This window comes from Eptatretus burgeri, chromosome 22 (genome assembly GCF_056783735.1).
Source record: "Eptatretus burgeri isolate ZD-2024b chromosome 22, Ebu_testis_v1, whole genome shotgun sequence".
Taxonomy (NCBI): domain Eukaryota; kingdom Metazoa; phylum Chordata; class Myxini; order Myxiniformes; family Myxinidae; genus Eptatretus; species Eptatretus burgeri.
The window spans coordinates 2290595-2316645 of NC_140982.1; the positions used below are offsets into that span (position 1 = coordinate 2290595).

General features: G+C 48.9%; 1 protein-coding gene across 4 annotated transcripts; it reads right to left on the reverse strand.

Moving 5' to 3' along the window:
* Positions 1–2169: 2169 nt before the first annotated feature.
* LOC147008083 (uncharacterized) lies at positions 2170–25814 on the reverse strand. Of its 4 annotated transcripts, none has more exons than XM_085865960.1 (12): positions 25723–25814; positions 20348–20516; positions 19791–19977; positions 19489–19623; positions 18942–19123; positions 17948–18153; positions 17157–17272; positions 16891–16965; positions 14531–14723; positions 13232–13331; positions 3600–3681; positions 2170–2428 (listed from the first exon to the last, which is right to left on the reverse strand). In XM_085865960.1, exons 2-11 carry the CDS (start codon positions 20422–20424, stop codon positions 3639–3641), a joined length of 1314 nt encoding a protein of 437 aa, XP_085722086.1. In that variant the 5' UTR covers positions 20425–20516; positions 25723–25814; the 3' UTR covers positions 2170–2428; positions 3600–3638. The 4 variants fall into 4 exon arrangements, with proteins under 4 accessions (XP_085722086.1, XP_085722085.1, XP_085722084.1 ...); XM_085865959.1 differs by having other exon boundaries at positions 25703–25814; XM_085865958.1 differs by lacking the exon at positions 25723–25814 and adding an exon at positions 20691–20972.
* Positions 25815–26051: the final 237 nt, after the last annotated feature.

Sequence of the window (26051 nt, forward strand, 5' to 3'; positions counted from 1 at the left end):
AATGTAATTAAAAATTCTTTAGGCATTTGGCTTTGCGTTTGTGCTGCTCTGTGTCAGTTTCACGATGCAGGAACCAGCAGAAATCGCCCATCATGTTCGGGTTGTGCCGCCCTTGGTAACGCGTCTCCATGAGTGAAATCTCTTGGTGGAATCGCTCGCCGTGCTCGTCCGAGACTGCTCCCAAGTTGTCAGGGAAGAAGTTCAGGTGCTGGTGTAGGAAATGGATTTTCAGGGACATCCTGGAGCCAAGTTTCCTGAAGGACTCCAGCAGCTGTTGCACTATTTCTTCATAGTTGTCCGCGCGCTCGTTCCCCAAGAAGTTGTCCGTCACAGCTTTGAAGCTCCTCCACGCTGCCAGCTCTTTGGGGTTTAGAGTTGTCGGAAAAGTTTCGTCCTTCATAATCTGTCGGATTTGCGGTCCAACAAAGACACCAGCCTTGATCTTGGCCTCCGACAAGGTGTTGCCAAACTTTTCCTTGAGGTATAAAAACCTACGCCCATTCAGATCCATTGCCCGTACAAAACTTTTCATCAAGCCGAGCTTTATGTGGAGTGGTGGAAGGAAAACCTTGGCTGGGTCGACAAGGGCGACATGCTTCACGTTGTGTCGACCAGGTACATGCTCTTTTCGCTCTTCCCAATCTTTCTTCGTCCAGTGATTCTTGTCGTCTCTGCTATCCCAGAGACAAAGGAAGCACATGTATTTCGTGTAGCCTGACTGCAGCCCTAACAACAGCGCCACCACTTTCAAGTCTCCGCAGATGTGCCAGTTGAAGTCATTGTACTTGATGGAATCAAGCAGCTGCCGCATAGTCTCATAGGTCTCTGTCATGCCGAACGCGTGAGCCAGTGTGACTGATGGTTTCTCGTTGCCATTGTGGAGCAAAACAGCCTTCAAGCTGTTCTTCCCCGAGTCGATGAAGAGGCGCCAGTCTGCAGGATCGTGATCACACCCAAGTTCTTTCAACAGACCGTTGATGTCACTGCAGAATGTCATCGTGTCTTCCATCTCAAAGAACTCAGCCATGTCTCTGTGACGTGCTCTGAACAAGGATATCTTGGTGTTAGGTTCAAGTAGATTCCACTGCTGCAGCCTTGATCCAAGCAGCTCTGCCTTCGCCTTTGACAGCGAGAGATCTCTTACAAGATCATTTAAGTCTCCCTGGTTCAGAAGGTGTGATTCTTGAGTGTCGGGTTCAAAAGGTTCATCATCACCATCCTCTTCACCACTGCTTACAGCTATGTTCTGATCAGCTGGAGGTGTTGGAACGGGGTTCTCGTCATCATGAGGCACAGGTTTACGAGCAGAGACGCAGTCAGCGTACTTGATGTGACCTTTATTCTTCTTGTTGAAGCCGGCGATGCTTGTGCAGCAGAAATAACAATCATCATGATGATTCTGCGGCTCACGCCATATCATGGGCACCGCAAATGGCATGCTCGCGCGCTTGCCCACCAACCACTGAGTCAAGGTTGTGTGACAGCTTGTGCAGCAGATGTGTGGTGCCCAGCTCTGTTCTTGGTCCCCCACCTTATACCCGAAGTAGTGAAAGTAGGCGGCCTTCATTTTCACTGCTGTAGATATACTTCGCTGTTGATCTTTTTTGGTATACCGACCACAGACATAACAGAAGTTGTCAGGATGATTGGTACAGGAACGCCTACTCATCTTTATCTGAAAGAAAGAAATATAACACAAGTTAACAACAATTATACGAAATAGACATGTTGAAGACATATGTAAATTTCATTGAAATCCTGACTTCTCGGCAATGGGAATATTTCTGTTCCTGAAAATCCTGACGTGATACAGCAAAACGGTTATGATTTTTGAAATCAGCGTACCCAAATTAGTCTTAATCACTTTACACATCTCCAGTAAAAAAAATTTTTTGAAATTTGTTGTTCAGTGTTATTGATCGGAGAAATACAAGTGGGGATACTTTTTGAACTCAGCGCATCATGTGCCACACATACGCTGATGTCCATTTTACATTCGATCCAATCACTGATCAATCCAACATCGATATTAGTACGCGGTGCCCTTTTAAAACGCTAATATCTTCGAACGCAAAGCTTGCACAAGGTATAGTGAGCATTCTATAGATGCACGACACCGAGCTTTACCTTGTGTTAAAATTTGAACAAACTGCCACCAAGCTGTTAGGGTTAGGGTTAATTGTGTTTATTAAATCCTCTCTCTCCATGTGCATGAGGTAAGCGTTTCAAACTCTAAAGATAACAACTGAATTCTTCAACATCATCAAATGGAAGCCAAAGGTCTGAAAGAGCAAATCGATGACCCTCGGGCTCCTTGAGACGGTCGTCGACGCGGGACCGCACCGTGGTCTTCGTCCCGTTGTTAAAGTGACTTCAGGGAAGTCGTCAGATTCACGTCGACCTCCTAGACCTGAGATTCCTCCTAAACCTGAGGGTGAGACGACCTCGAGTTAAGGCAACGGGATCAAGAGCTCGGCCCAAATACACTTGGAAAAAATTCTGCTCACATCGTCTCTGTGGCCAACACTTTACACCATCACCATGCCTTACGCCTTCGCACAAGAACCGTCATTACCGGATCACCGACCGGCCGAGCGATGCGACGTAACAGCAAGATCTCATTTCGATGCAAGGCCACAGTCATATCCACGTCTGTCATTAATGATTTATGTATGAACATTACTTGGTGTACGAGCAAACGAAAGCGTGACAAGCGTGGAGAGGTAGGGTTAAACCATGCTCATCACCATGATGTAAAATATCCGGTGCTGATCATCGATGCTGCCGATCCGAGTCGGGTCGCCACTCCGACTCAGGAAGTTCGGGCAGAAATCACATTCATCCCGCGAATAACAATCAATCAATCAAGTTATGGAGAGATTTTTTGGAGATCTCTCTTTTCAAAGTATTCCCCGTCCACCTCCAACCCCGGCCTACCATTCCCCCCAACTCTGTTGAAGAATTTCCTGTTCAACGGCACGAACAAAGAAAGAAAGAGAGCAATCGCACATCGCGAACCCTCGCCACGACTTCTTTTGATCGGTGTATTTTTATCGGTTTTCAGGTAAATCCAACACGACTGCCAAATCATGACCTATGACGTCATACGTGTGAAGTTTCGCCTCGATCTGTTCAGTAGTTTCAGAGAAGAAGATTTTTGAACATTAAAAAAAAAAAAAAAATGGCTGCCGAATCACGTGACCTTGTTAAAAGCAGGCAAGGATCCACCATGAAGGCTGCTGGAGCTCTGGCCCACTTCACAGTGGTGGGGTTTTTTTTCGAGGTGGAGGGGAGGAGGATAAATTTCCTAATTGGCCTCCTCACTATTGATTAAATGACTACATCTACCTCTAACCTTAGAAAAAAAAACAATGATCCTCCTGACGATCATCCTACACCATGTTCTGAACGGAGCGCCGGTGCTGCCAAAGCAGTTAGCAAAGTGAGTCCACCCAGCCTGAATTTGCTCGAGATTAAGGTCAAGCGGCATTCTTACCCAGTGGTAGTGTTTTTAATCATCACACCTTGTGATTATTGCTTTGTTTTGTTTTTAAATATGGATACTGCGATGCTTCCAAACACAATAGTTGAGTGCCTACCTGTTGGGAGCAGGGGATGATGTCTGGCTGACTTCCTCCTTAACTGCTCACGTCCGATTCATAATCTTGCAGGTCCAGCTCGCTGGTGAACACGTGGCAAGCAAACACGTGTTGGGTGAATGTGGAACCAACACAAAGAGCAAATGTTGAGAAAAGTTTAACATTGATCGTTTCAAACGTTCAGAATCATCTCCCAATGGACGGATGTTTGAGTTTACATCCTGCGAATCGAAATGTCAAATTAACAATTAAATAAAACGCAAGTTCTTGTTTCTACTTTCAGGTGTTGAGACGTTTGTTGTGACATTTTCTCGCATCGAATTGAATTGAATCAATGTTTGTCATTGAATCAATGGGTTCGTTGCATCACTACTTGCCAAAGGACGTCATGGCTTCGAATAGGAACAAGCCACGAGGCACGCGTTTGAATTCCATGTCCCAAGACATCCAGAGTGTCTGTTCAATGCTCTTCCATGAGCCTCGCTCCTGTTCACAAAATAATAATAATAATTAAAACGTGAAATTAATGTACAAACTCTGTCACACGGGCCTGACTCCATTTGTGGAATCAATACGTCATGGGAATGGCTCGGTGGTTCACTTTTGGCCTCAGAGCAGCATCTCCAGCACAACATTTCAACATGTGGGCCACAAAACTTACGTGGGCTGAGGGGTCTGAGGGGTCTGAGTGGACTGAGGGGGCTGAGGGGTCTGAGTGGACTGAGGGATCTGAGGGGTCTGCGAGCGGCAAATCTGATTGGTCGAGATGATGTAAAAATCCCTAATGTTTTGTTCAAGTTCTGTTCTGATAAAATTAAGTTGAAATTAAATAAATGTTTTAAAGGACGGAGAAATCGTGACGCTTCTTCGTTCGTATGGAGCACGAGGATGCAGGGTAGCATCATTGGCTGAGGATACAGCCGTGCCCCTGTGCTGGTTCGAGCAGGACCTCAGAACGTTACCGTGGTGCCGGCGATAGCTCGCCTCCTCTTCGTGAAGGACACAGCCTCCGATCCTTTCTTGTTGTTCGGTTTGTCTACAACTTCTCATGGATTAAAGAGTTCATCATTCAAACACGGGCGGGCGGTGTATAATCAGCAGAGGCCGACAAGCCTGACGTCTTCAACCCACCAGAAAACCAAGATGGCGGCCATATTACTCCGTCTGGGTGCTCCGGTGGGTGGAGCCGAAAGACAAATGTGGGCGGGGTTTAGCAGCTGTCCAACCAATGGGTGCTCCGGTGGGTGGAGCCGAGCGACAAATGTGGGCGGGGTTTCGCAGCTGTCCAACCAATGGGTGCACGTTTCAAAAATCGACCTCCAACGAGAACCGCAACAAAAACAACCACGCGGAGCTCTGGTAGACCTACAAGGTGTTGCAGGTAAAAATTTAACCGGAATTACATGATTTGCTATTTGACCTTTCGACCTTTGAACCCGATGCAGATTTCACCAAACTTGGTAGTGATGATCACCACGTGGTAAGGATGTACAAGAGTAGTTTCTCATTTTATCCCCGCCCTGTGGTGTGGGATCAAAAGGTCAAATCCCCCCAACAATGTAATTACAGTGAAGGTTTTAAAGATTGTTGGGGGAAACGTTGGAGAAGAAAAATCAACATTGGACGACGGGGACCCATTAAATATGTCACGATCTGTTGGGGTTGACCTCTAGTTCAGGAGCCGGGGGTTGGTGGGGAATTTGGGAAAAAGGGTCAAAACAACAGATTTATTTTTCACTCAAAATGTGATCTTGGGTCGTTCCTGGTGGAACTGTTTCCCTCGTTAAACTTTCCTTTCGGTGGGAATTGTGGGGGTGGGAAGGAACCAAGATTGTGGTGGGAAACCAGTGGGAGGTGGGAAGGAACTAAGGTTGTGGTGGGAAACCAGTGGGAGGTGGGAAGGAACCAAGATTGTAGTGGGAAACCAGTGGGAGGTGGGAAGGAACCAAGATTGTGGTGGGAAACCAGTGGGAGGTGGGAAGGAACTAAGGTTGTGGTGGGAAACCAGTGGGAGGTGGGAAGGAACCAAGATTGTAGTGGGAAACCAGTGGGAGGTGGGAAGGAACCAAGATTGTGGTGGGAAACCAGTGGGGGTGGGAAGGAACCAAGATTGTGGTGGGAAACCAGTGGGAGGTGGGAAGGAACCAAGATTGTGGTGGGAAACCAGTGGGAGGTGGGAAGGAACTAAGGTTGTGATGGGAAACCACTGGGGGAGGGGGTGGGAAGGAACCAAGATTGTAGTGGGAAACCAGTGGGAGGTGGGAAGGAACCAAGATTGTGGTTTTTTTTTTTTTTTTTTTTTTTTTTTTTTTTTTTTTTTGTATACCTTGGTCGAGGCTCGTATGAGAAGCTAACACACAACTCACAGCAAGGAGGCATGAGACAAGAGGGGCGGGAGTGGAAGGGACAAAACATTGGGGAACAGACACAGTTGAACTGTGGAAGGGAGAGGGATGGGGTTGGGACGGGGAACATGGCGAGGGGAAGATGGACATTAAAGGGACTTTCAGGAAGGAAAGCAGGAGAATTGAAGGAAGTGGGCTTGGGTGGATTATCGGGGAGTAGAAAAGATCGAGGATTTGGATGGGGGAAGATAAGAGGTGGTGGTGGTGAACAGCTGTTTTGAAAGCCTGGAGGGAAGAATGGGAAAGAATAGAGGAGAGGAAGTTTATTCCAAAGGCGGGAAAAAGAGGAATGAAAGAGTGAAGATGAGCAGTGATTCGTGATTTTGGTAGTTTTACCAGAAGGGGGTTGTTGGCGGACCTTGAGCGCCCTGTGGAAATGTGGTTGGGACAAATCACAGAGAGAGCAGGGGGGGGCAAGGCTGGAGAGGAGTCGGTAGAAGACAGAAAGACCACCGACCAACCTGCGGTGATTGAGTGAGAGGCCCAAAGACTCAGCTTCATTGCGGGAGATGCCAATGATCTTAAAAGCCCTGGTTTCGACAGCGTGAAGTCGAGAAAGGTGGGAGGCAGGAGCACCAGCCCAGAGGGGAGAGCAGTACCCATCAGGCTACGGACAAAAGCTTTGTAAGTGGTCAGGAGCTCAAGAGGGCCGAGGAAGGACTTTGCACGACGGAGGATTCCCAGTCGGCGACTGGCTTTTGAGGCAAGGTTGGAAATGTGACTTTCCCAGGAAAGGTCATGGCAGATAGTGAGACCCAGAAGCTTGAAAGAAAAGACTTCTTCCAGAGGATTGTTGAGAAAGTGGATGGGGGGGTTTTGTAAACGGTCCTTTCAGAAGAGACATAGTGAGAGTGTGAGATTTGTCTGGATTGAAAGACATGTTCCACGTGTTGGACCAGTTTGTGATTTTATCCAGATCTGCAGTGAGCGAAGAAGCTGCTGCTTGCCGGTCTGAGGGATGACAGATGGTACGGCAGAGGGTGGAGTCATCGGCAAAGAGAAATAGAGGATTTTCCAGAGAGTCCGAGAGATCATTGATGAAAACCAGAAAAAGAACAGGGCCCAGAACGCTACCTTGAGGAACTCCAGCCTGCACAGGAAGAGGGGATGAAAGAACTCCATTTAGGGCCACACGTTGACTGCGACAGGAGAGGAAGTCTGTGAGCCATGAGTGGAGATGGCCTTGAATACCATGGGAAGAGAGTTTGGTGAGTAGGGCAGGGTGCCAGACTGTGTCAAAAGCACGTGATATGTCCAGGGATACGGCTCGGATTTCCTGTCTGGCATTGAGGACCTCCATCCATTGATGGGAGAGCAGTAGCAGCATATCTAGGGTAGAGTGACCTGGTCTGAAACCAAATTGATGATTGGAAATCAAGCCATTGGAGAAGAGGAAGGATTTCATGTCTGAAGCGATGATGGATTCCATAACCTTGCTGATGATTGGGAGAAGGCTGATTGGTCTATAGTTACAGGGATCTGTTTTTGCACCTTTTTTATGCAGGGCAGTGATGTTAGCAGATTTCCAAGCAGATGGCAGATGACCTTGGGAAAATGAGAGAGTGAATAGAACAGAGAGAGGGTGAGCAAGAGCAGAAGAGCAGGCTTTGAGGACACGTGGGCTGATGCCGTCTGGACCGGTTGCAGAATCTGACTCGAGGTTTGAAAGCAAGCTCTCCACCTTGTCAGGAGAAAAGGATACAGAGTCCAGGGACAGTTGGGTGCGACTGGGTAAAGTGGGTAGAGATAGTGATGGGTTTGGGACACAAGATTTAGCTGCAAACACCGAGTTTAGACATTCAGCTTTATCACGTGTGGAATCAGCAGTGCGGCCATTTGAGGTAAGGGAGGGGATGGAGGGGGAACATACACCAGAAACAGATTTGATTAAACGCCACCAGGATTTTGAGGAGGGAGAGAGGTTTGAGAGTTCAGACTTGAGATGAGAAAGATGTTGTTTTCTGGCTCTCCTGAGGGTAGATACACACTTGTTCCGAGCTTTGTGGAAAGAACTGAGATTGCTCCTCAGTTGGGTTTGCTTTCCATGAGGCAAAGGCAAGTTGTTTCAGGACAACTGCCTCGCCACAAGCTTCAGTAAACCAAGGGCGGGAGGAAGGGTAAGACAACTGAACACGAGAGGGGATAAATCTGTGCATGAGGGAGAGCAAGTTTCTTTGAAAGAATTCCCAGGATGAGTTGATGTTTGAGAAAGTAGTGATAGGAGACCAGTCTGTAAGTTTGATGGCTGCTCGGAGACCCTGCCAGTCGGCTTGAGTGAAATGCCAGACTCGACGGCGGTGAGGTGGTTCTCTGATAACAGCCAGAGAGATGTCCACTTTAACAAGGACGTGGTCAGAAGAACCAATTGGAGCGAAGGAAGAGCAGCAGATATTGTCAGGGAAATTTGTCAAAATCAGATCCAGAAGAGATGGAGTACCATTGGTTGAGATCCGGGTCGGGAAGTTGACCGATTGAGTCAGTCCCAATGAGTCACAGAAAGCTTTTGCTGATGTCCCATGGCAGGTGAGAGAGGTACCCACACCTAGCCAACTGGCGTGATGACAATTGAAGTCGCCACATAAGAGGAAGAGAGAGTTTGGATGAGAAGATAGAAGATGGTCCATGTTTTCGGAGAGTGAGGTGTAGATGGAGTCATCACTGTTCGGTGGACGGTACAGTACACATATAAACATGAGGTGGGAGTGGAGGGGAAGCCGAAGCCAGAGGTATTCCTGGGGGTGTGGGGGAGTGAGAGCAGTGCAGGGAGAGTGAGGAATAGAGTCTTTGATGAAGAGAGCAACACCTCCACCAGGACGAGGCTCAGGTCTGTCATACCGTAAGAGGGAGTAACCAGGGAGAGATACTTGGGAGTCAGACACGTCTTGGGAGAGGAAAGTTTCTGTTAGGCAGATAATGTCTGGTTTGTCAGTGGCAACCTGCATGGAAAGATCTGAAAGGTTTGAGCGAAGGCCCCGGATATTTGAGGTCCACACTTTTAATGAAGAGGTAGGGGAGGAGGATTTGGGTGCAGGAGGTGGAGGGGTGGGGGAGGGTAGGACGAGGGACGAGGGGGGAGGTAGGGAGGGTGGCTGAAGGAGTGTGGGGTATTGCGGAATAGCGAGGGGAGGGGGCCGAATGAGGAGGAGAAAAGGCTCTGTGGTGCTGGGAGAGAGGGGGGACAAGAGACAAGGAAGATGGCAGTTGAGTATTTGAGGAGGTGGAGTGAAGAGATGGAGGTGAGAGGGCAGTGGAGGGAGGCAGGTTGGTGGATGAGAGGGGGGCAACTTAGAGAAGGAAGAGTGAGGGGGATGAAAGGTGGGAGAAAGGTGAGGGGGGGAGTTTTTGAAAGAGGTGAGAGGGAGGCTTGGAGGGAGAAGAGTGGGATGGTTGCTTTGAGAGTGAGAGTGAGGGGTGAGGGGGTGAGTTGGCACTGAAGTTGGAAAAAAGAATGGTTGATGGAAAGCGAGCATCCATGGCAAACTGTGGTTTTTAAAAGTTTTAGGTCAGAGATGCGATTTAACACAATTCTTGATGGATGCAATGAAGGCGAATTCAGAGCATGGAGAGAAGAAGCGCTGTAATAGTTGGATTTTTAGGCAAGGAATGAAGGAGAGGTCGAAATGAAAGCAGTCTGTTGAAATAGCAGAAGAGTAGTGCATTGTGAAACAGTAAAGAGTACCACATGTGAGAGAGAGGAAGATGAAGCATCATAAGATCGTTTTTGTTGTTAATATTAATGTATGAGAGAGTTCAACAGATTAGGTCATGGAAATGTAAAAAAAAAAAAAAAGAAATCGAGGAAGACGAGGAGGAAGTTAAGAGGAAGAAGAAGTAGCAGAATCGGGAGAAGGTGAGCGTGTTGTTGTTGTTGTTGTTGTTGTTGTTGTTGTTGTTGTTGTTGTTGTTGGGTATTTTTTTTTTTTTTTTTTTTTTTTTTTTTTTGAGATAAGAAAGAGATTAGTTGGGAGAATGGGGGATGTTTGGAAAGTGGGGAGGATGAAAATTTAAGGTAATGGGGAGGATAGAAATTGAAGGTAATGGGGAGAAAAAACAAACAAAAAAAAAAACGATCGAACACCAAGTGGAACCGGTAGGCCTCAAGCCTAGGACTAGGCCTCAAACACCAGGTAAGAACGTCGACATAAATACTCACAAAATAGCACGATTTTTGAAACAAAACCGAACTAGGAACACACATTAACATGTAGGTGAGAAAATTAAACAGTTAAAACGGGACAAATAACAACCGGAACTTAACTTTGAGAATGTCAGCAGGGAGCCCCGAAGGAGACCTCTTGCCGCTCAAAACCGGAACCGGAACCCAGTGGGGGTGGGAAGGAACCAAGATTGTAGTGGGAAACCAGTGGGGGTGGGAAGGAACCAAGATTGTAGTGGGAAACCAGTGGGAGGTGGGAAGGAACCAAGATTGTAGTGGGAAACCAGTGGGGGTGGGAAGGAACCAAGATTGTGGTGGGAAACCAGTGGGAGGTGGGAAGGAACTAAGGTTGTGGTGGGAAACCAGTGGGAGGTGGGAAGGAACCAAGATTGTGGTGGGAAACCAGTGGGAGGTGGGAAGGAACCAAGATTGTGGTGGGAAACCAGTGGGAGGTGGGAAGGAACTAAGGTTGTGATGGGAGACCAGTGGGAGGTGGGAAGGAACCACGATTGTAGTGGGAAACCAGTGGGAGGTGGGAAGGAACTAACGTTGTGATGGGAGACCAGTGGGAGGTGGGAAGGAACCACGATTATGGTGCGCAACCAGTGGGGGTGGAAAGGAACCAAGATGGTGGTGGGCAACCAGTGGGGGAGGGGTGGGGGGTGGGAACGAACCAAGATGGTGGTGGGCAACCAGTGGGGGTAGGAAGGAACCAAGATGGTGGTGGGCAACCAGTGGGGGTAGGAAGGAACCAAGATGGTGGTGGGGAACCAGTGTGGGAGGGGTGGGGGGGTGGCAACGAACCAAGATGGTGGTGGGCAACCAGTGGGGGTGGGATGGAACCAACATGGTGGTGGGCAGCCAGTGGGGGGGGGAAGGAACTAAGATGGTGGTGGGCAACCAGTGGGGGTGGAATGGGACCAAGATGGTGGTGGGCAACCAGTGGGGGTGGGAAGGAACCAAGATGGTGGTGGGCAACCAGTGGGGGTGGGAAGGAACTAAGATGGTGGTGGGCAACCAGTGGGGGTGGGAAGGAACTAAGATGGTGGTGGGCAACCAGTGGGGGTGGAATGGAACCAAGATGGTGGTGGGCAACCAGTGGGGGTAGGAAGGAACCAAGATGGTGGCGGGCAACCAGTGGGGGTAGGAAGGAACCAAGATGGTGGTGGGCAACCAGTGGGGTGGGAAGGAACCAAAATGGTGGTGGGCAACCAAAAGCCTGCAAGAGATCTGAGAACACCCACCCTCCCCCCTCCTGGTTTTACATCTTACAGCATATAGTGTGTTTTTGTGAATGAAATCCTAAACATAACCTTCGACATCAGTTGAACACAGACTCCATTCCGGTCTTTCACCTCCTGCTCGATGACCTCGCGACCTCGACCGTGCCCCTCCACGGACGGTCATGTGATCATCATGGAGAGTTCTCAAGGACAGGACAAAAGATTACGCGGTGTTGGAACAAATCACTTGCTGTGGCCGAGACGTGTCTCTCCCCTCTCTCTCTCTCTGCTTTCCTCGTTACCCTACCCAAGTCAAACTCATTACCCCACAAAGTGAAACTCGTTACCCTGTAAAGTGAAACTCGTTACCCTACCCAAGTGAAACTCGTTACCCCACCCAAGTCAAACTCGTTACCCTACCCAAGTGAAACTCGTTACCCTACCCAAGTGAAACTCGTTACCCTACCCAAGTGAAACTCGTTACCCTACCCAAGTGAAACTCGTTACCCTACCCAAGTGAAACTCGTTACCCTACCCAAGTGAAACTCGTTACCCTACCCAAGTCAAACTCGTTACCCCACAAAGTGAAACTCGTTACCCTACCCAAGTCAAACTCGTTACCCTACCCAAGTCAAACTCGTTACCCTACAAAGTGAAACTCGTTACCCTACCCAAGTGAAACTCGTTACCCTACCCAAGTTAAACTCGTTACCCTACCCAAGTTGAACTCGTTACCCTACCCAAGTAAAAGTCGTTACCCTAACCAAGTAAACTCGTTACCCTACCCAAGTTAAACTCGTTACCCTACCCAAGTTAAACTCGTTGCCCTACCCAAGTTAAACTCGTTGCCCTACCCAAGTTAAACTCGTTGCCCTACCCAAGAAAGGAATCCATTTGGTAATCCTTGGACTAACAGGTTCAACATGAAGGTTTCTTGGTGTTCGAAGACGTTAGAATGTGAACAGAAAGCCAAAGGTGTGCGACTTGCATGAAGGTGTGTGACTTGTAACACGAAGGTGTGTGACTGGTGCGAAGGTGTGGGACTTGCCCGAAGGTGTGCGACTTGCGTGAAGGTGTAACTTGCCCGAAGGTGTGCGCCTTGTAACACGAAGGTGTGTGACTTCTAACACGAAGGTGGGCGACTTGCGTGAAGGTGTTTGACTTGCCCGAAGGTGTGTGACTTGCCCGAAGGTGTGCGCCTTGTAACACGAAGGTGTGTGACTTGTAACACGAAGGTGTGCGACTTGCGTGAAGGTGTGACTTGCCCGAAGGTGTGCGCCTTGTAACACGAAGGTGTGTGACTTGTAACACGAAGGTGTGCGACTTGCGTGAAGGTGTGCGACTTGCCCGAAGGTGTGTGACTTGTAACACGAAGGTGTGCGACTTGCGTGAAGGTGTGACTTGCCCGAAGGTGTGTGACTTGTAACACGAAGGTGTGCGACTTGCGTGAAGGTGTGTGACTTGCCAGAAGGTGTGCGACTTGCCCGAAGGTGTGTGACTTGCAACACGAAGGTGTGCGACTTGCTTGAAGGTGTGACTTGCCCGAAGGTGTGTGACTTGTAACACGAAGGTGTGCGACTGGTGCGAAGGTGTGCGACTTCCCCGAAGGTGTGCGACTTGCGTGAAGGTGTGACTTGCCCGAAGGTGTGTGACTTGCCCGAAGGTGTGTGACTTGTAACACGAAGGTGTGCAACTTGCTTGAAGGTGTGACTTGCCCGAAGGTGTGTGACTTGCCCGAAGGGTGTGACTTGCCCGAAGGTGTGTGACTTGTAACACGAAGGTGTGCGACTGGTGCGAAGGTGTGCGACTTCCCCGAAGGTGTGCGACTTGCGTGAAGGTGTGACTTGCCCGAAGGTGTGTGACTTGCACGAAGGTGTGCGACTTGTTTGCAGCAGACGACTCCACGCACCAGAAGTGAGGAGCTCGTATGCCTTCTGCTCTATCAGCCCTGCAGGAGACAATTCTTTGTTGAGTGATCACCATCATATTGTTTTTTTTTAAAACAACAACAATTCAAAAGCGATGGATAACGACCAGCATTGTGCTGTGCAGTTACCTTTCCTCCAAGCATGCTCTTGGAGAAATGTCTCGTGCGACTGACGACACGGCCGCTCTGAACACTTATCAATACCAGGTGTCCACACAGTTATTATCGTACATGCGGTAAGGAAAGACTGTCAGATGAGCCAAACAACACAGGACTGTCAGATGAGGCAAACACAGCCACTGAGCTTGGAGGAAGTGCACTCACTTCCGGGGGCACTCTGGGTGCCACACTCGGCGAGGCATTTCCGAAGGAGGAATTTCCTCCTCCGCATGGATGCCAACTTATGGAGATTGTCCATGCTTTTACCCTTTTTGAATGCTGAACGTCAAGCAAGGATTCGATCTTCCATCGGGATTCGAACCACCAACCTCCTAAACTCAGAGGGGACACACCAAACCATGACACAACTGAGTGTTCTTGATTTGCTTACTTTGTTTACACTCACCTGAACTTCCTCCACCATCCCCTCCGCTCTTGGAAAAGCAGATTCTGAACTACTCTCCCAACTCACTGTTATATCATTTGTCGACTCAACGTGATAACTGACAAGTATCTTCATCATCTCTTTCATTTGCAGCTGAGACACTCACCTCCAATCTGTCTAGCCTGGGTTCGATTCCCAACCCATCTATAATCTGTCAGTCTGGTGATTCATCAATGTGTGTGCCATCCCTCGGACGGATGTTAAACAGGAATCTTGTCTGCCAAGATTTTTTGGTGGATGTTGAAGATCCCACGGTTTACCTTGTTCCCATCGTGTGCTGCCTTTTTGGCTGCTGGTTGCATCATCGGTTCGCTGATGCAGTGCCCCTATTACTATTTTTTTTACACCGGTGCTCATTTTCCCGACCTCGGAAGGATGACGGGCTGATTCAACCCCCTGGTGTTAATTCAGCGGACAACGGGGCTCGAACCCAGAACCCTGGGATCCCAAGCCACCACGCTAACCGCTAAGCCAACACCAGGCTGGTTTACTTTGTGAATAATAGACAAGCTCGTTGAACATCAGGTCTGGACAGCTGGTTCGTGAAGACTTGGGACAAGATGAATGATGGACTGTTCTTGAAAAAAAAAAAAAAAAAAAAAGGAACAGCACTCACGAAGATATTGAATAGCTCTCTCTGAGCTGGTTCTGAACTCGTCTCCCAACGAACTCGACGCGGCAGCCTGATCGCACGAAAGCCGAGAAAACATGACGGCCAAGCGGGAATGTAGGGATTGAACGAGTGCGTCCATTTTCTCCAACTTCTGCTCAGCCAATGAGGTGGCAACCTCAGCTGCAGCCACCTCCTCCTGCAACAGCACAACATTTACCCAGAAAGATGGAACAATCAAACAGTTTTGGAGAAGTGATGTGAAACGGGTCGAAACTTTCATTTCAAGGTGATTGAAACACTGGAACATCAGGGGCCCTGTGTTTCTTACACACAAAGATATGGTGGGATTCTCGACCACCAGAATTTACTCCATGGTCTTCAAATCCCTTTCCTATACTCCGATATTTTACCAACCACCTTAAACATCTCTCTCCACCTCGAAGGATGGATGAGCTCGAACATTCCATGAATTTCAACACATCAGACGAGGGGAAGGGTTTCCACTCTTCTCCGAATCCCACCAGCATTAATTAAGTAAATGTTCACCATCATCATCTGAAATGGTTCACCCTCATCCCCTCCTCCTGGCTCCCTCAAGCATGGTCTTTGGAGGACAACTGATTTTTGGACCAATGTTAGACCGACTGATTGTGTCTGCCGTGGAAGAGAGGCATGGCAAGTCTCTTCTAGTCTTGTCTAATCCGCTCGATCATTTGTTAAGCTTATCCAATTAATCAATGAGCAATGTTGATTGTGTCCAATCAAACTCAGCCTGATGATCTTCGATCTCCTCCACTCGAGTCCACAACCAACCACAGAATATATACTGTTGTTATTTTATCAGCAGTTTCTCACGTAAATGGCTTGTACCAAATTCCATGATTGTTTCGCCAGTTCTGTTTCAAGAGGACGATTGAAAAATTAAATCCACTCACAGAGAGTCCATCTGAAGACTTTTGGTGAGGGAAGGGGGGGTTGGAGGCTTGAGTGTGGGGAGGGGGATTGATGAGGACTTGGGGCTGAGGGAGCGAGATGGGACAGAGTTGGGAGATGATGTCACCGTAACGGGTGATAACATGCCAGTTGCACCAGAATTTTGGATGGGTTAATTCCCCCAGGATCGGTGTATTTCAGTGTAACTTGTAATACCCGCATCCCACAGGGAGCGGAGCTGTGCCATACATATTGTCGAGTCAGGCGGGTCCCGTTGACGTGGACCGCTCTGAGCCGGAGGTCTTGCACCTCCACGGATTCCGAAACGATCTTTTAAGTTTCTGTGTTCTTAATATTACGCTCCCCAAGGATGACGATTCAACTGTAATTCAAATAGTTAATTTCCGAAGATTTTGACACGGAGGTTACGAGGCAACAATGCTCGGATGAATTTGGCGCACGAGGACAGACAAATGGGGAAAAGTAGGACATGAAAAACCAAAGTTTTGCACAATAGAAATAAATTAAGCCGAACCCCAACGATGGTGCCAAAATACCAGACTCGTACAAGGAACATAGGGGCAGGTGGGGACTTAAGCGAGGCACTGCGTCTTGGTGCCCTGCAGGCTGGTGATGGTGAGATGTAGCTCGGGGCCTGATGATGAAGAGAAGGAAATGGAGATGAGGGAGGTGGCCAAGCAGAGAGGAGGAGGAGGAGAGAGATGTTGCCTCCACGCGGTCATAAGCTCAACTAACCTCTGTGTGTGCATGCGTGGACAACGGGCTTTATGCTCCACAGGGACCTCCTTTCCAGCACGTGGCTGATCCGTCTCATCGGCAGTCTGCTGGTGTGAGCCGTGCCTTCGGATCAGGCCATCCTACCCCGCAGGGCGGACCCTCACAAAGTGTTTCACCCTCAGCCAGGGTTCTACAGCCGACTTAGCCACCATGGCTTACAATCCCCCTGCCAAACAACCCGTGCCGTTTCCTTGAAAATCAAGGAGTGCTTTTCCATGTGATTTGGATGTGAAATGCCGCAAGTCCTCCACATGGTCTCGCCTGTTTACAGGAGGTTTTACACAACAATCGTACCGTCGTCTCCTTTCAGCCTTGCACGATACGCTTCCTCGGTGCATGTTCAACAAGACAAATGATCTCTGACAGTTTCCCGAATACAGGCAGGAAACTGACTGACTCAATCATTTGGTCCTTGCTGAAGTCTTAATACAATCTAGATATGGAACCCCCCTCTCTCCCTCCACTTTTCCACATTAAAAAACATTTACAAACAGAGAATTTGGGTGTTATCCCACTCTGAACCCCTCGGACGATGAAATTTCTTTACCGCCTAAATCCTTCATGGGCACACCGTGAGAATAGTTTGGGCCTCAGGTGGCAATGGGCCCAAACGACCAGAAACTCATTCTTACCTCCAACGTCGTTAGTTTCTGGTTTCCTTTGTGCTCCTCAATCAGTTGGTCCTTTTTGGAACCCTCAATGTCAGTCTGCCAACAACAGAGCACTCACGTATCATCTGCAGAACCAACCGGTAACTTTATTACCACCTGGTATCATAATCAACTTACTCTGTTTTTTGCTGACATGAATCTCCATCACCATGGTTTTTTATCAGCTCCATTACACCCACTCAGACAATCCAAACTTCTCAGGTTCCATGACCCAAACATCCCAGTACCTTGACAGCGGTGATGGAAGTGCAGAGATGATGGAGCTGGCCTTCCTGTTTCTGGACAAGGCTTAAGATTGCGGGAAGTTCAGAAGAACCCGTCTGTAATATTGCATCTTCCAATTCTAAAAACACGAGGACAGATGCAGAGAGTAGGATTCAGTTTCGTTCGAATATGATGGATATACATTGTCATGGTACCGGTGGTCCAGGTTAATCCCCCCTGATACAAATTTTGATGTGTTTCTTTTCATTAAACCCAATTATAACTACAAGAGACATTTTCCTGACTTTTTCCTTCCCCTCGAGTTGGAACAATCTTCGTGGTTGTGTGACTGGTAAAGAACAGTTAATTGAATGCAGTGTGAATTTGGTGAGGTCGGCGACCTTCAAGAGCAGCAAAAGCTCCTCCGAGCACAACAGGTGACGTCAGTCAAACCTGTCAACAGGACAATACTTTACTCATTCATAAAAAGTAATTGAGTTCAAAAGTAAAGTATGAACCTTGGAATAAATTGTCTCGAATTAACAATTGGGGTAAACTGGTTGAAACTGGTTTAGATTGTGAAATGGTCTTCAATTTGGACTTGATGATCGAGCAGGTTGATTTTCGATTACCAAGTGAACGGAGTGAGCAAAGTGGTCCAGGACCAACGTTTTCATCCGACTTATACACTTCAAGTTATTCCACCGGTACTTGCTTTTCAAAAAGTCAGTTGTGATCCACGTTACGGTTGTTTCCCAAATTTCTCCGACACAAAGACTTTTGCAGCTTCCACATTTGAAATCCACAAACTCACTATCCTGTGGCTTGCTCTCCTCGACCTCTTGAACCTTCAACAAATTCGCTTCCTCCTTTCGACTACTTGCTTTGGCTTCGAAAAAACTTCCCAGAGTGCTGATGTAACTCTTCTCTTGGGCCATTCGTCTCAGTTTTCTCTCGATGTCCACGTGCTCCTTCTTGGACTGCTCAAGCAATTCTGTCGTCTTTGCCAGATTTTCTCTCCTGGAAGAGGAAATGCAGGAGAAGGATACACAGGAAGAAGTAAAAAGAAGGAAAATCTTCGCATCCGAGTTTAAGGAGAAAGGTATGTTCACCATCATCATCTGAAATGGTTCACCCTCATCCCCTCCTCCTGGCTCCCTCAAGCATGGTCTTTGGAGGACAACTGATTTTTGGACCAATGTTAGACCGACAGATTATGTCTCCAGAAATCATAATCAATCCGTGCAATCGCAGGCAATTCAGTTTGGATAATGTGGAAAAAAAACCCAACAATGGCCCTTGTTAAATAATAATTCATGATTAAATCAAGCAGTTGTTCAGCCGCTTCAGAGAAGAAGGTTTAAAAAAGGTTTTTTGGTTTGTTTTTCAAGAATATGGCTGCCGAATCACGTGACCGATGACATCATGATTATTATTTTTTTCCTGTGGGCCATTTTATCCCAAGATGACACAAAATTTTTTCACACTCATCGGACGTTCCACATTATGCAATTATAACGTCATGACGAGGGCACCCATTCAGTTTTTCCAACGTGGTTGCCACACCACGTGACCTATGACGTCATAATGATCATAAAAATATTCTGCATGAGCGGTCGCACCAACGGTGAAAATTTCGTCTCAATCCGACAAGCGGTTGCGGAGAAAAACACGAAAGTTCGATGGGGACAAACAAACAAACGGACAGACGAACAAACAGACCCAAGTTCAACGCACTCTCCTTGGGCGAGGGTAAAAAAAACAGAACAATGAATGAGTGCCCAATTCCAATTGTCCTGTCGACCTACCGATTAGTTTGGTAGGTCTGAGTGAGTTCAAGAATCTTCATCTTCTCTTCTTCTTTCTGCTTTGCCAGGTTTACCAACCTCGTGGCAGCAGCGTCAACCTCAAGCTTCTGTTCCCATAACCGTTGTACGTCGCTACGCAGCAACTTGCTTTTCTGTACCAGATCTCCAAGATGTTGCACTGCCTGTCAAACACACATATCTATCGACACATATATTTATTTATTTATTAGTTGCATGTGGAGTCTGGTGTTCGTTCAATGGTGCTGTCACTGGACTGGGTCTTCCAGAGGCTCTCAGTTCAAATCTGGGTGAAGCCAGCAGTGTTAAGTGTTTGGAAACCAAGCCATTTTCAGGAAAATTATTATGTTACCATCAGATTGTTGGTAAAAGCCAAATAGATCAACACTGTGATTCATGGAGAGGAAGGAAAATGTGTCTCTTCTTCCCATTCGGGTCGAAACGTGATCCCAGAGCACAGTGTTGGGTTCGGGTTAGTTCGAAACAAGTTCCTCCCAGGAGAAACTTCACGACGGTGTGAAACTCTCACCAGACCATGACGGTTAGTCAAGGTTTCTACAAGTTTGGATAACTCCGCAGACAGCCTCGTGTCATTGTCATACAACCCTTGTTGACCGGCAGCAGCTCCTTCTGCATCCTTCAGCTGCACCTTCAAAGAAGTCATCTGTGTGATGAACACATGATGTCTCTCACTATGAATCACAATGAAGAATTAAAAATAAATAAATATATATATATAGTAATGTATATATATGAGGTGTTGGTGTTGGAATGCTCATGATAAATCATAGGTAATTATGACGTGGCAGATAAAACAACAAACACACAAACCTTGTTCTCAATCTTTGCGATTTTATCTCTCTCGGTCTCTTCTACCTTCTTCCACTTCTCCTGCATCTGCAAGCAATGCTTCACCTCTTGAAGTTCCTTCTTCTCGATTTTCTTCTGTCTCCTCTGCATTGAATCGGACGTACGGCAGACGTCATCCCGCTCCCTTTGTAACTGCTCGAGTTGTTTGCTTGGGGGAAAAAATGGGACAGAAAACGGTCTTGATGAACCCACAGCTCATTTATACGTGTGGACGGAATCGACAGGACGGAGATCGAAGTGTTCCTCGATCATCCCTCTTGTCTCGACAGCACCACCCCTCTTGTCTCATGCCCCCCTGCTGTGCGTTGTGTGTTACCTCTCATATGAGCCTCGACAATGTATACAAAAAACAAAAAAAAAAGATGTCAAATGTCAGATTACATGAACTGTATATAAGGAAACATGTTGTGGGCAGTAAAACGCAGGCAAGGAGAGAAATGAACAAGGGATGGGATGCCTTGAAAAACCTCCTTGCAGAGAACACCACTCACCTGGAGGAGGAAACACTGTGACCTCACCTTTGTCTGAGCCGGGTGAGCCTGATGTTCTGCTGCATCCTTTTTTCCTCCAGATTGCTCGGAAAGTTAGAAGCCATTTTCTTTCTTTCCTCGGTCTCACCACAAGCTTGTGTAACCCAATAATAGGTGCACAGTTGTACTTTGGAACCAACGGCAGTCTGCCAGGTTACTGCACAATCGGTTAGAATGATTTTCAGTCCATTCAAGCACGAAGTAACAATGATATGTATATGATCGACTAAACAACAATCAAGCAGGTTTCCTGTAATCCATCCAACACAACATTACATGTACATCATGCAATGGGCGTTAATTACAACAAAATTCCATGACATACATGTACCATGGAGAGCAGCTCTCCGCACTGTGTTGCGCGAGACAGGACAGAGCAGGCCGGAGGATACGGTCACACCCAACCAGGATTGTCAGGTCAGGCCGGATCACGTCTGTGACTTGCTGCAGGCATAATGTAAAACCTGTACTAACCTGTTCACTGCTGAGTGTTGGTGACGAAACTTGCTCACCCAACAGGTCAGAGGATGTCCATCCCTCACTCACTCCATCTCTCTCTCTCTCTCTCCCTCTCTCTCTCTCTCTCCCTCTCTCTCAATCCCCCCCCACTCTCTCTCCATCCCTCACTCTCTTCATCTCTCTCTCTATCCCTCTCTCTCAATCCCCCCACTCTCTCTCCATCCCTCACTCTCTTCATCTCTCTCTCTATCCCTCTCTCTCAATCCTCCCCACTCTCTCTCTCTCTCTCTCTCTCTCTCTCTCTCTCTCTCTCTCTCCATCCCTCTCTCTCTCTCTCCATCCCTCTCTCTCTGTCCATCCCCCTTTCTCTCTCTCTCTCCATCTCTCTCTCTCTCTCTCTCTCTCTCCATCCCCCTCTCTCTGTCCACCCCTCTCTCCCTCTCTCCACCCTCTCTCTCTTTCCATCCCGCTCTCTCTCTCTCTCTCTCCATTCCTCTCTCTCGCTCTCCATCCCCTCTCTCTCTGTCCACCCCTCTTTCTCTTTCCATCCCGATTTCTCTCTCTCTCTCTCTCTCTCTCTCTCTCTCTCTCTCTCTCTCTCTCTCTCTCTCTCTCTCTCTCTCTCTCTCTCTCTCTCTCTCTCTTTCCATCTCTCTCTCTCCATCCCCCTCTCTCTGTCCACGCCTCTCTCCATCCGTCTTTCGCTTTCCATCCCGATCTCTCTCTCCATCCGTCTCTCTCTCTCTCCATCCGGATCTCTCTCTCTCTCTCCATCCTGATCTCTCTCTCTCTCCACCCCTTCTCTCTCTCCATCCCTCTCTCTCGCTTTCCATCCCGATCTCTCTCTCGATCCTGATCTCTCTCTCTCCACCCCCCTCTCTCTCTCCATCCCTCTCCCTCTCTTTCCATCTCTCTCTCTCCATCCCCCTCTCTCTGTCCACCCCTCTCTCCACCCCTCTTTCTCTTTCCATCCAGATCTCTTTCTCTCCATCCCGCTCTCCCTCTCTCCACCCCCACTCTCTCTTTCCATCCCGATCTCTCTCTCTCCATCCCTCTCTCTCTCCATCCTGATCGCTCTCTCTCTCCATCCTGATCTCTCTCTCCACCCCTCTCTCTCTCCATCCTGATCTCTCGCTTTCCATCCCGATCTCTCTCTCCATCCTGATCTCTCTCCATCCCCGCTCTCTCTCCATTCCTCTCTCTCTCTCTCCATCCCTCTCTCTCTCTCCATCCCCTCTCTCTGTCCACCCCTCTCTCCACCCCTCTTTCTCTTTCGATCCCGATCTCTCTCTCTCTCTCTCTCTCTCTCTCTCTCTCTCTCTCTCTCTCTCTCTCTCTCTCTCTCTCTCCATCCCTCTCTCTCTCCATCCTGATCGCTCTCTCTCCATCCTGATCTCTCTCTCTCTCTCTCTCTCTCTCTGATCTCTCGCTTTCCATCCCGATCTCTCTCTCCATCCTGATCTCTCTCCATCCCCGCTCTCTCTCCATTCCTCTCTCTCTCTCCATCCCTCTCTCTCTCTCCATCTCTCTCTCTGTCCACCCTCTCTCTCCACCCTCTTTCTCTCTCTCTCTCTCTCTCTCTCTCTCTCTCTCTCTCTCTCTCTCTCTCTCTCTCTCTCTCTCTCTCTCTCTCTCTCTCTCTCTCCATCCCTCTCTCTCTCTCTCTCCATCCCTCTCTCTCTCCATCCCCCTCTCTCTCTCTCTCTCCATCTCTCTCTCTCTCTCCATCCCCCTCTCTCTGTCCACCCCTCTCTCCCTCTCTCCACCCTCTCTCTCTCTTTCCATCCCGCTCTCTCTCTCCATTCCTCTCTCTCGCTCTCCATCCTCCTCTCTCTGTCCACCCCTCTTTCTCTTTCCATCCCGATCTCTCTCTCTTTCCATCTCTCTCTCTCTCCATCCCCCTCTCTCTGTCCACCCCTCTCTCCATCCATCTTTCGCTTTCCATCCCGATCTCTCTCCATCCCGCTCTCCCTCTCTCCACCCCCTCTCTCTCTTTCCATCCCGATCTCTCTCCATCCCTCTCTCTCTCCATCCGGATCTCTCTCTCTCCATCCTGATCTCTCTCTCTCCACCCCTTCTCTCTCTCCATCCCTCTCTCTCGCTTTCCATCCCGATCTCTCTCTCGATCCTGATCTCTCTCTCTCCACCCCGCTCTCTCTCCATCCCTCTCTCTCCACCCCCTCTCTCTCTCCATCCCTCTCTCTCTCTTTCCATCTCTCTCTCTCCATCCCCCTCTCTCTGTCCACCCCTCTCTCCACCCCTCTTTCTCTTTCCATCCCGATCTCTTTCTCTCCATCCCGCTCTCCCTCTCTCCACCCCCACTCTCTCTTTCCATCCCGATCTCTCTCTCTCCATCCCTCTCTCTCTCCATCCTGATCGCTCTCTCTCCATCCTGATCTCTCTCTCTCCACCCCCTCTCTCTCTCCATCCCTCTCTCTCGCTTTCCATCCCGATCTCTCTCTCCATCCTGATCTCTCTCTCTCCATCCCCGCTCTCTCTCCATCCCTCTCTCTCTCTTTCCATCTCTCCCTCTCCATCCCCTCTCTCTGACCACCCCTCTCTCCACCCCTCTTTCTCTTTCGATCCCGATCTCTCTTTCTCTCCATCCCGCTCTCTCTCTCTCTCTCTCTCTCTCTCTCTCTCTCTCTCTCTCTCTCTCTCTCTCTCTCTCTCTCTCTCTCTCTCTCTCTCTCTCTCTCTCTCTCCATCCCGATCTCTCTCTCCACCCCCTCTCTCTCCATCCCTCTATCTCTCCATCCTTCGCTCTCTCTTTCCATCCTGATCTCTCTCTCTCCACCCCGCTCTCTCTCTCCACCCCGATCTCTCTCTCTCCACCCTGATCTCTCTCTCCATCCCGCTCTCTCTCTCTGCATGCCTCTCTCTCCATCCCTATCTGTCTCCACCCCCTCTCTCTCTCTCCATCCCCTTCTCTCTCCACCCCCCTCTCTCTCCACCGCGCTCTCTCTCTCCATCCCCCTCTCTCTTTCCATCCCGATCTCTCTTTCTCTCCATCCCGCTCCCTCTCTCTCCATCCCTCTCTCTCTCGCTCTCTCTCTCCATCCCCTCTCTCTGTCCACCCCTCTCTCCACCCCTCTTTCTCTCTCCATCCCTCTATCTCTCCATCCATCACTCTCTCTTTCCATCCTGATCTCTCTCTCTCTCCATCCCTCTCTCTCTTTCCATCTCTCTCTCTCCATCCCCCTCTCTCTGTCCACCCCTCTCTCCACCCCTCTTTCTCTCTCCATCCCTCTATCTCTCCATCCATCACTCTCTCTTTCCATCCTGATCTCTCTCTCTCTCCATCCCTCTCTCTCTTTCCATCTCTCTCTCTCCATCCCCCTCTCTCTGTCCACCCCTCTCTCCACCCCTCTTTCTCTTTCCATCCCGATCTCTCTCTCTCCAACCCTCTCTCCAACCCTCTCTCTCTTTGCATCTCCACACCTCTGTCTGCATCTCCACACCTCTGTCTGCATCTCCACACCTCTGTCTGCATCTCCACACCTCTGTCTGCATCTCCACACCTTTGTCTGCATCTCCACACCTCTGTCTGCATCGCCACCTCTCTCCCTCTCTCTTGGTGTTTATTACCCCACGGCAAGGATTTCACTGAACGATTGATTTATTGCCTTCCAAGTGGGAGTTCCATTACCAATCAGGTTATAGAGCACTCGCTAAGTGGCTTAAGCACTCCGTGGAAACGGTTGATGGCAAGAGATAGCAAGCCGATTGGTAAAGGAACGGCTGGCTTGGCAAGCCGATTGGTGAAGGAACGGCTGGCTTGGCAAGCCGATTGGTAAAGGAACGGCTGGCTTGGCAAGCCGATTGGTAAAGGAACGGCTGGCTTGGCAAGCGATAGCAAGTCGATTGGTAAAGGAAGGGCTGGCTTGGCAAGCGATTGGTAAAGGAACGGCTGGCTTGGCAAGCCGATTGGTAAAGGAACGGCTGGCTTGGCAAGCGATAGCAAGCCGATTGGTGAAGGAACGGCTGACTTGGCAAGCTGATTGGTAAAGGAACGGCTGGCTTGGCAAGCTGATTGGTGAAGGAACGGCTGGCTTGGCAAGCCGATTTGTGAAGGAACGGCTGGCTTGGCAAGCGATTGGTAAAGGAACGGCTGGCTTGGCAAGCGATAGCAAGCCGATTGGTAAAGGAACGGCTGGCTTGGCAAGCCGATTGGTGAAGGAACGGCTGGCTTGGCAAGCGATTGGTGAAGGAACGGCTGGCTTGGCAAGCTGATTGGTAAAGGAACGGCTGGCTTGGCAAGCGATTGGTGAAGGAACGACTGGCTTGGCAAGCCGATTGGTGAAGGAATGGCTGGCTTGGCAAGCCGATTGGTAAAGGAACGGCTGGCTTGGCAAGCGATAGCAAGCCGATTGGTAAAGGAACGGCTGGCTTGGCAAGCCGATTGGTGAAGGAACGGCTGGCTTGGCAAGCTGATTGGTAAAGGAACGGCTGGCTTGGCAAGCGATTGGTGAAGGAACGACTGGCTTGGCAAGCCGATTGGTGAAGGAATGGCTGGCTTGGCAAGAGATAGCAAGCCGATTGGTAAAGGAACGACTGGCTTGGCAAGCGATTGGTAAAGGAACGGCTGGCTTGGCAAGAGATAGCAAGCCGATTGGTAAAGGAACGGCTGGCTTGGCAAGAGATAGCAAGCCGATCGGTAAAGGAACGGCCTGCTTGGCAAGCGATCGGTAAAGGAACGGGCTGCTTGGCTGGCTTGGCCCTTGCCTGTATGAACAACCAACAGGACGGTTTACAGGAATCCGTAATGAGAACGCTCCGCGCCCCACGCCCCAAGCTCCTGCGCTGCTGCTACCGCTGCATCCTGTGGAACTTCAACCGTGTTGAGGAAAATAAATAAATAAACTCGGAAGACATCAAAAGTACATTGACCCGGACGATGTGACCTTCACGGGCTCGTTCTCCTTCACAGATGTTCTCTTTTCACGGTGTTACAAGGGGACGTGATCTGAACCGCGCCGTTTACTCGCCAATCCACGCGCCCGCCGGTTTGGGCGGTGTATAGGTCGCGTATTGCATTCGATGGTGTATTTCTTTTTTAAAGGAAGAGGAAAATAAATGTACACAGTAGGAGGTTAAACATTTTTTCTGAACATCTCGTGAAACTCGTCACAGATAGTATTCCTTTTCTTCGTCGTTTTGAGAAAATTCCACACGTTCTTCCCTGAAGTGAGGGGTTTCCCGTCGCAACACCGGAAGTGACGTATTTGTGCCG

Excerpts from the sequence above, each read along its gene's own strand:
- LOC147008083 (XM_085865960.1), bottom strand. The coding sequence starts at position 20,424 with ATGGCTTCTAACTTTCCGAGCAATCTGGAGGAAAAAAGGATGCAGCAG. Across the intron at positions 19,124-19,488 it reads TGACTAACCGTCATGGTCTG|GCAGTGCAACATCTTGGAGA; the intron begins GTGAGAGTTTCA and ends TGTGTTTGACAG. Across the intron at positions 16,966-17,156 it reads CTTCCATCACCGCTGTCAAG|ACTGACATTGAGGGTTCCAA; the intron begins GTACTGGGATGT and ends TGTTGTTGGCAG.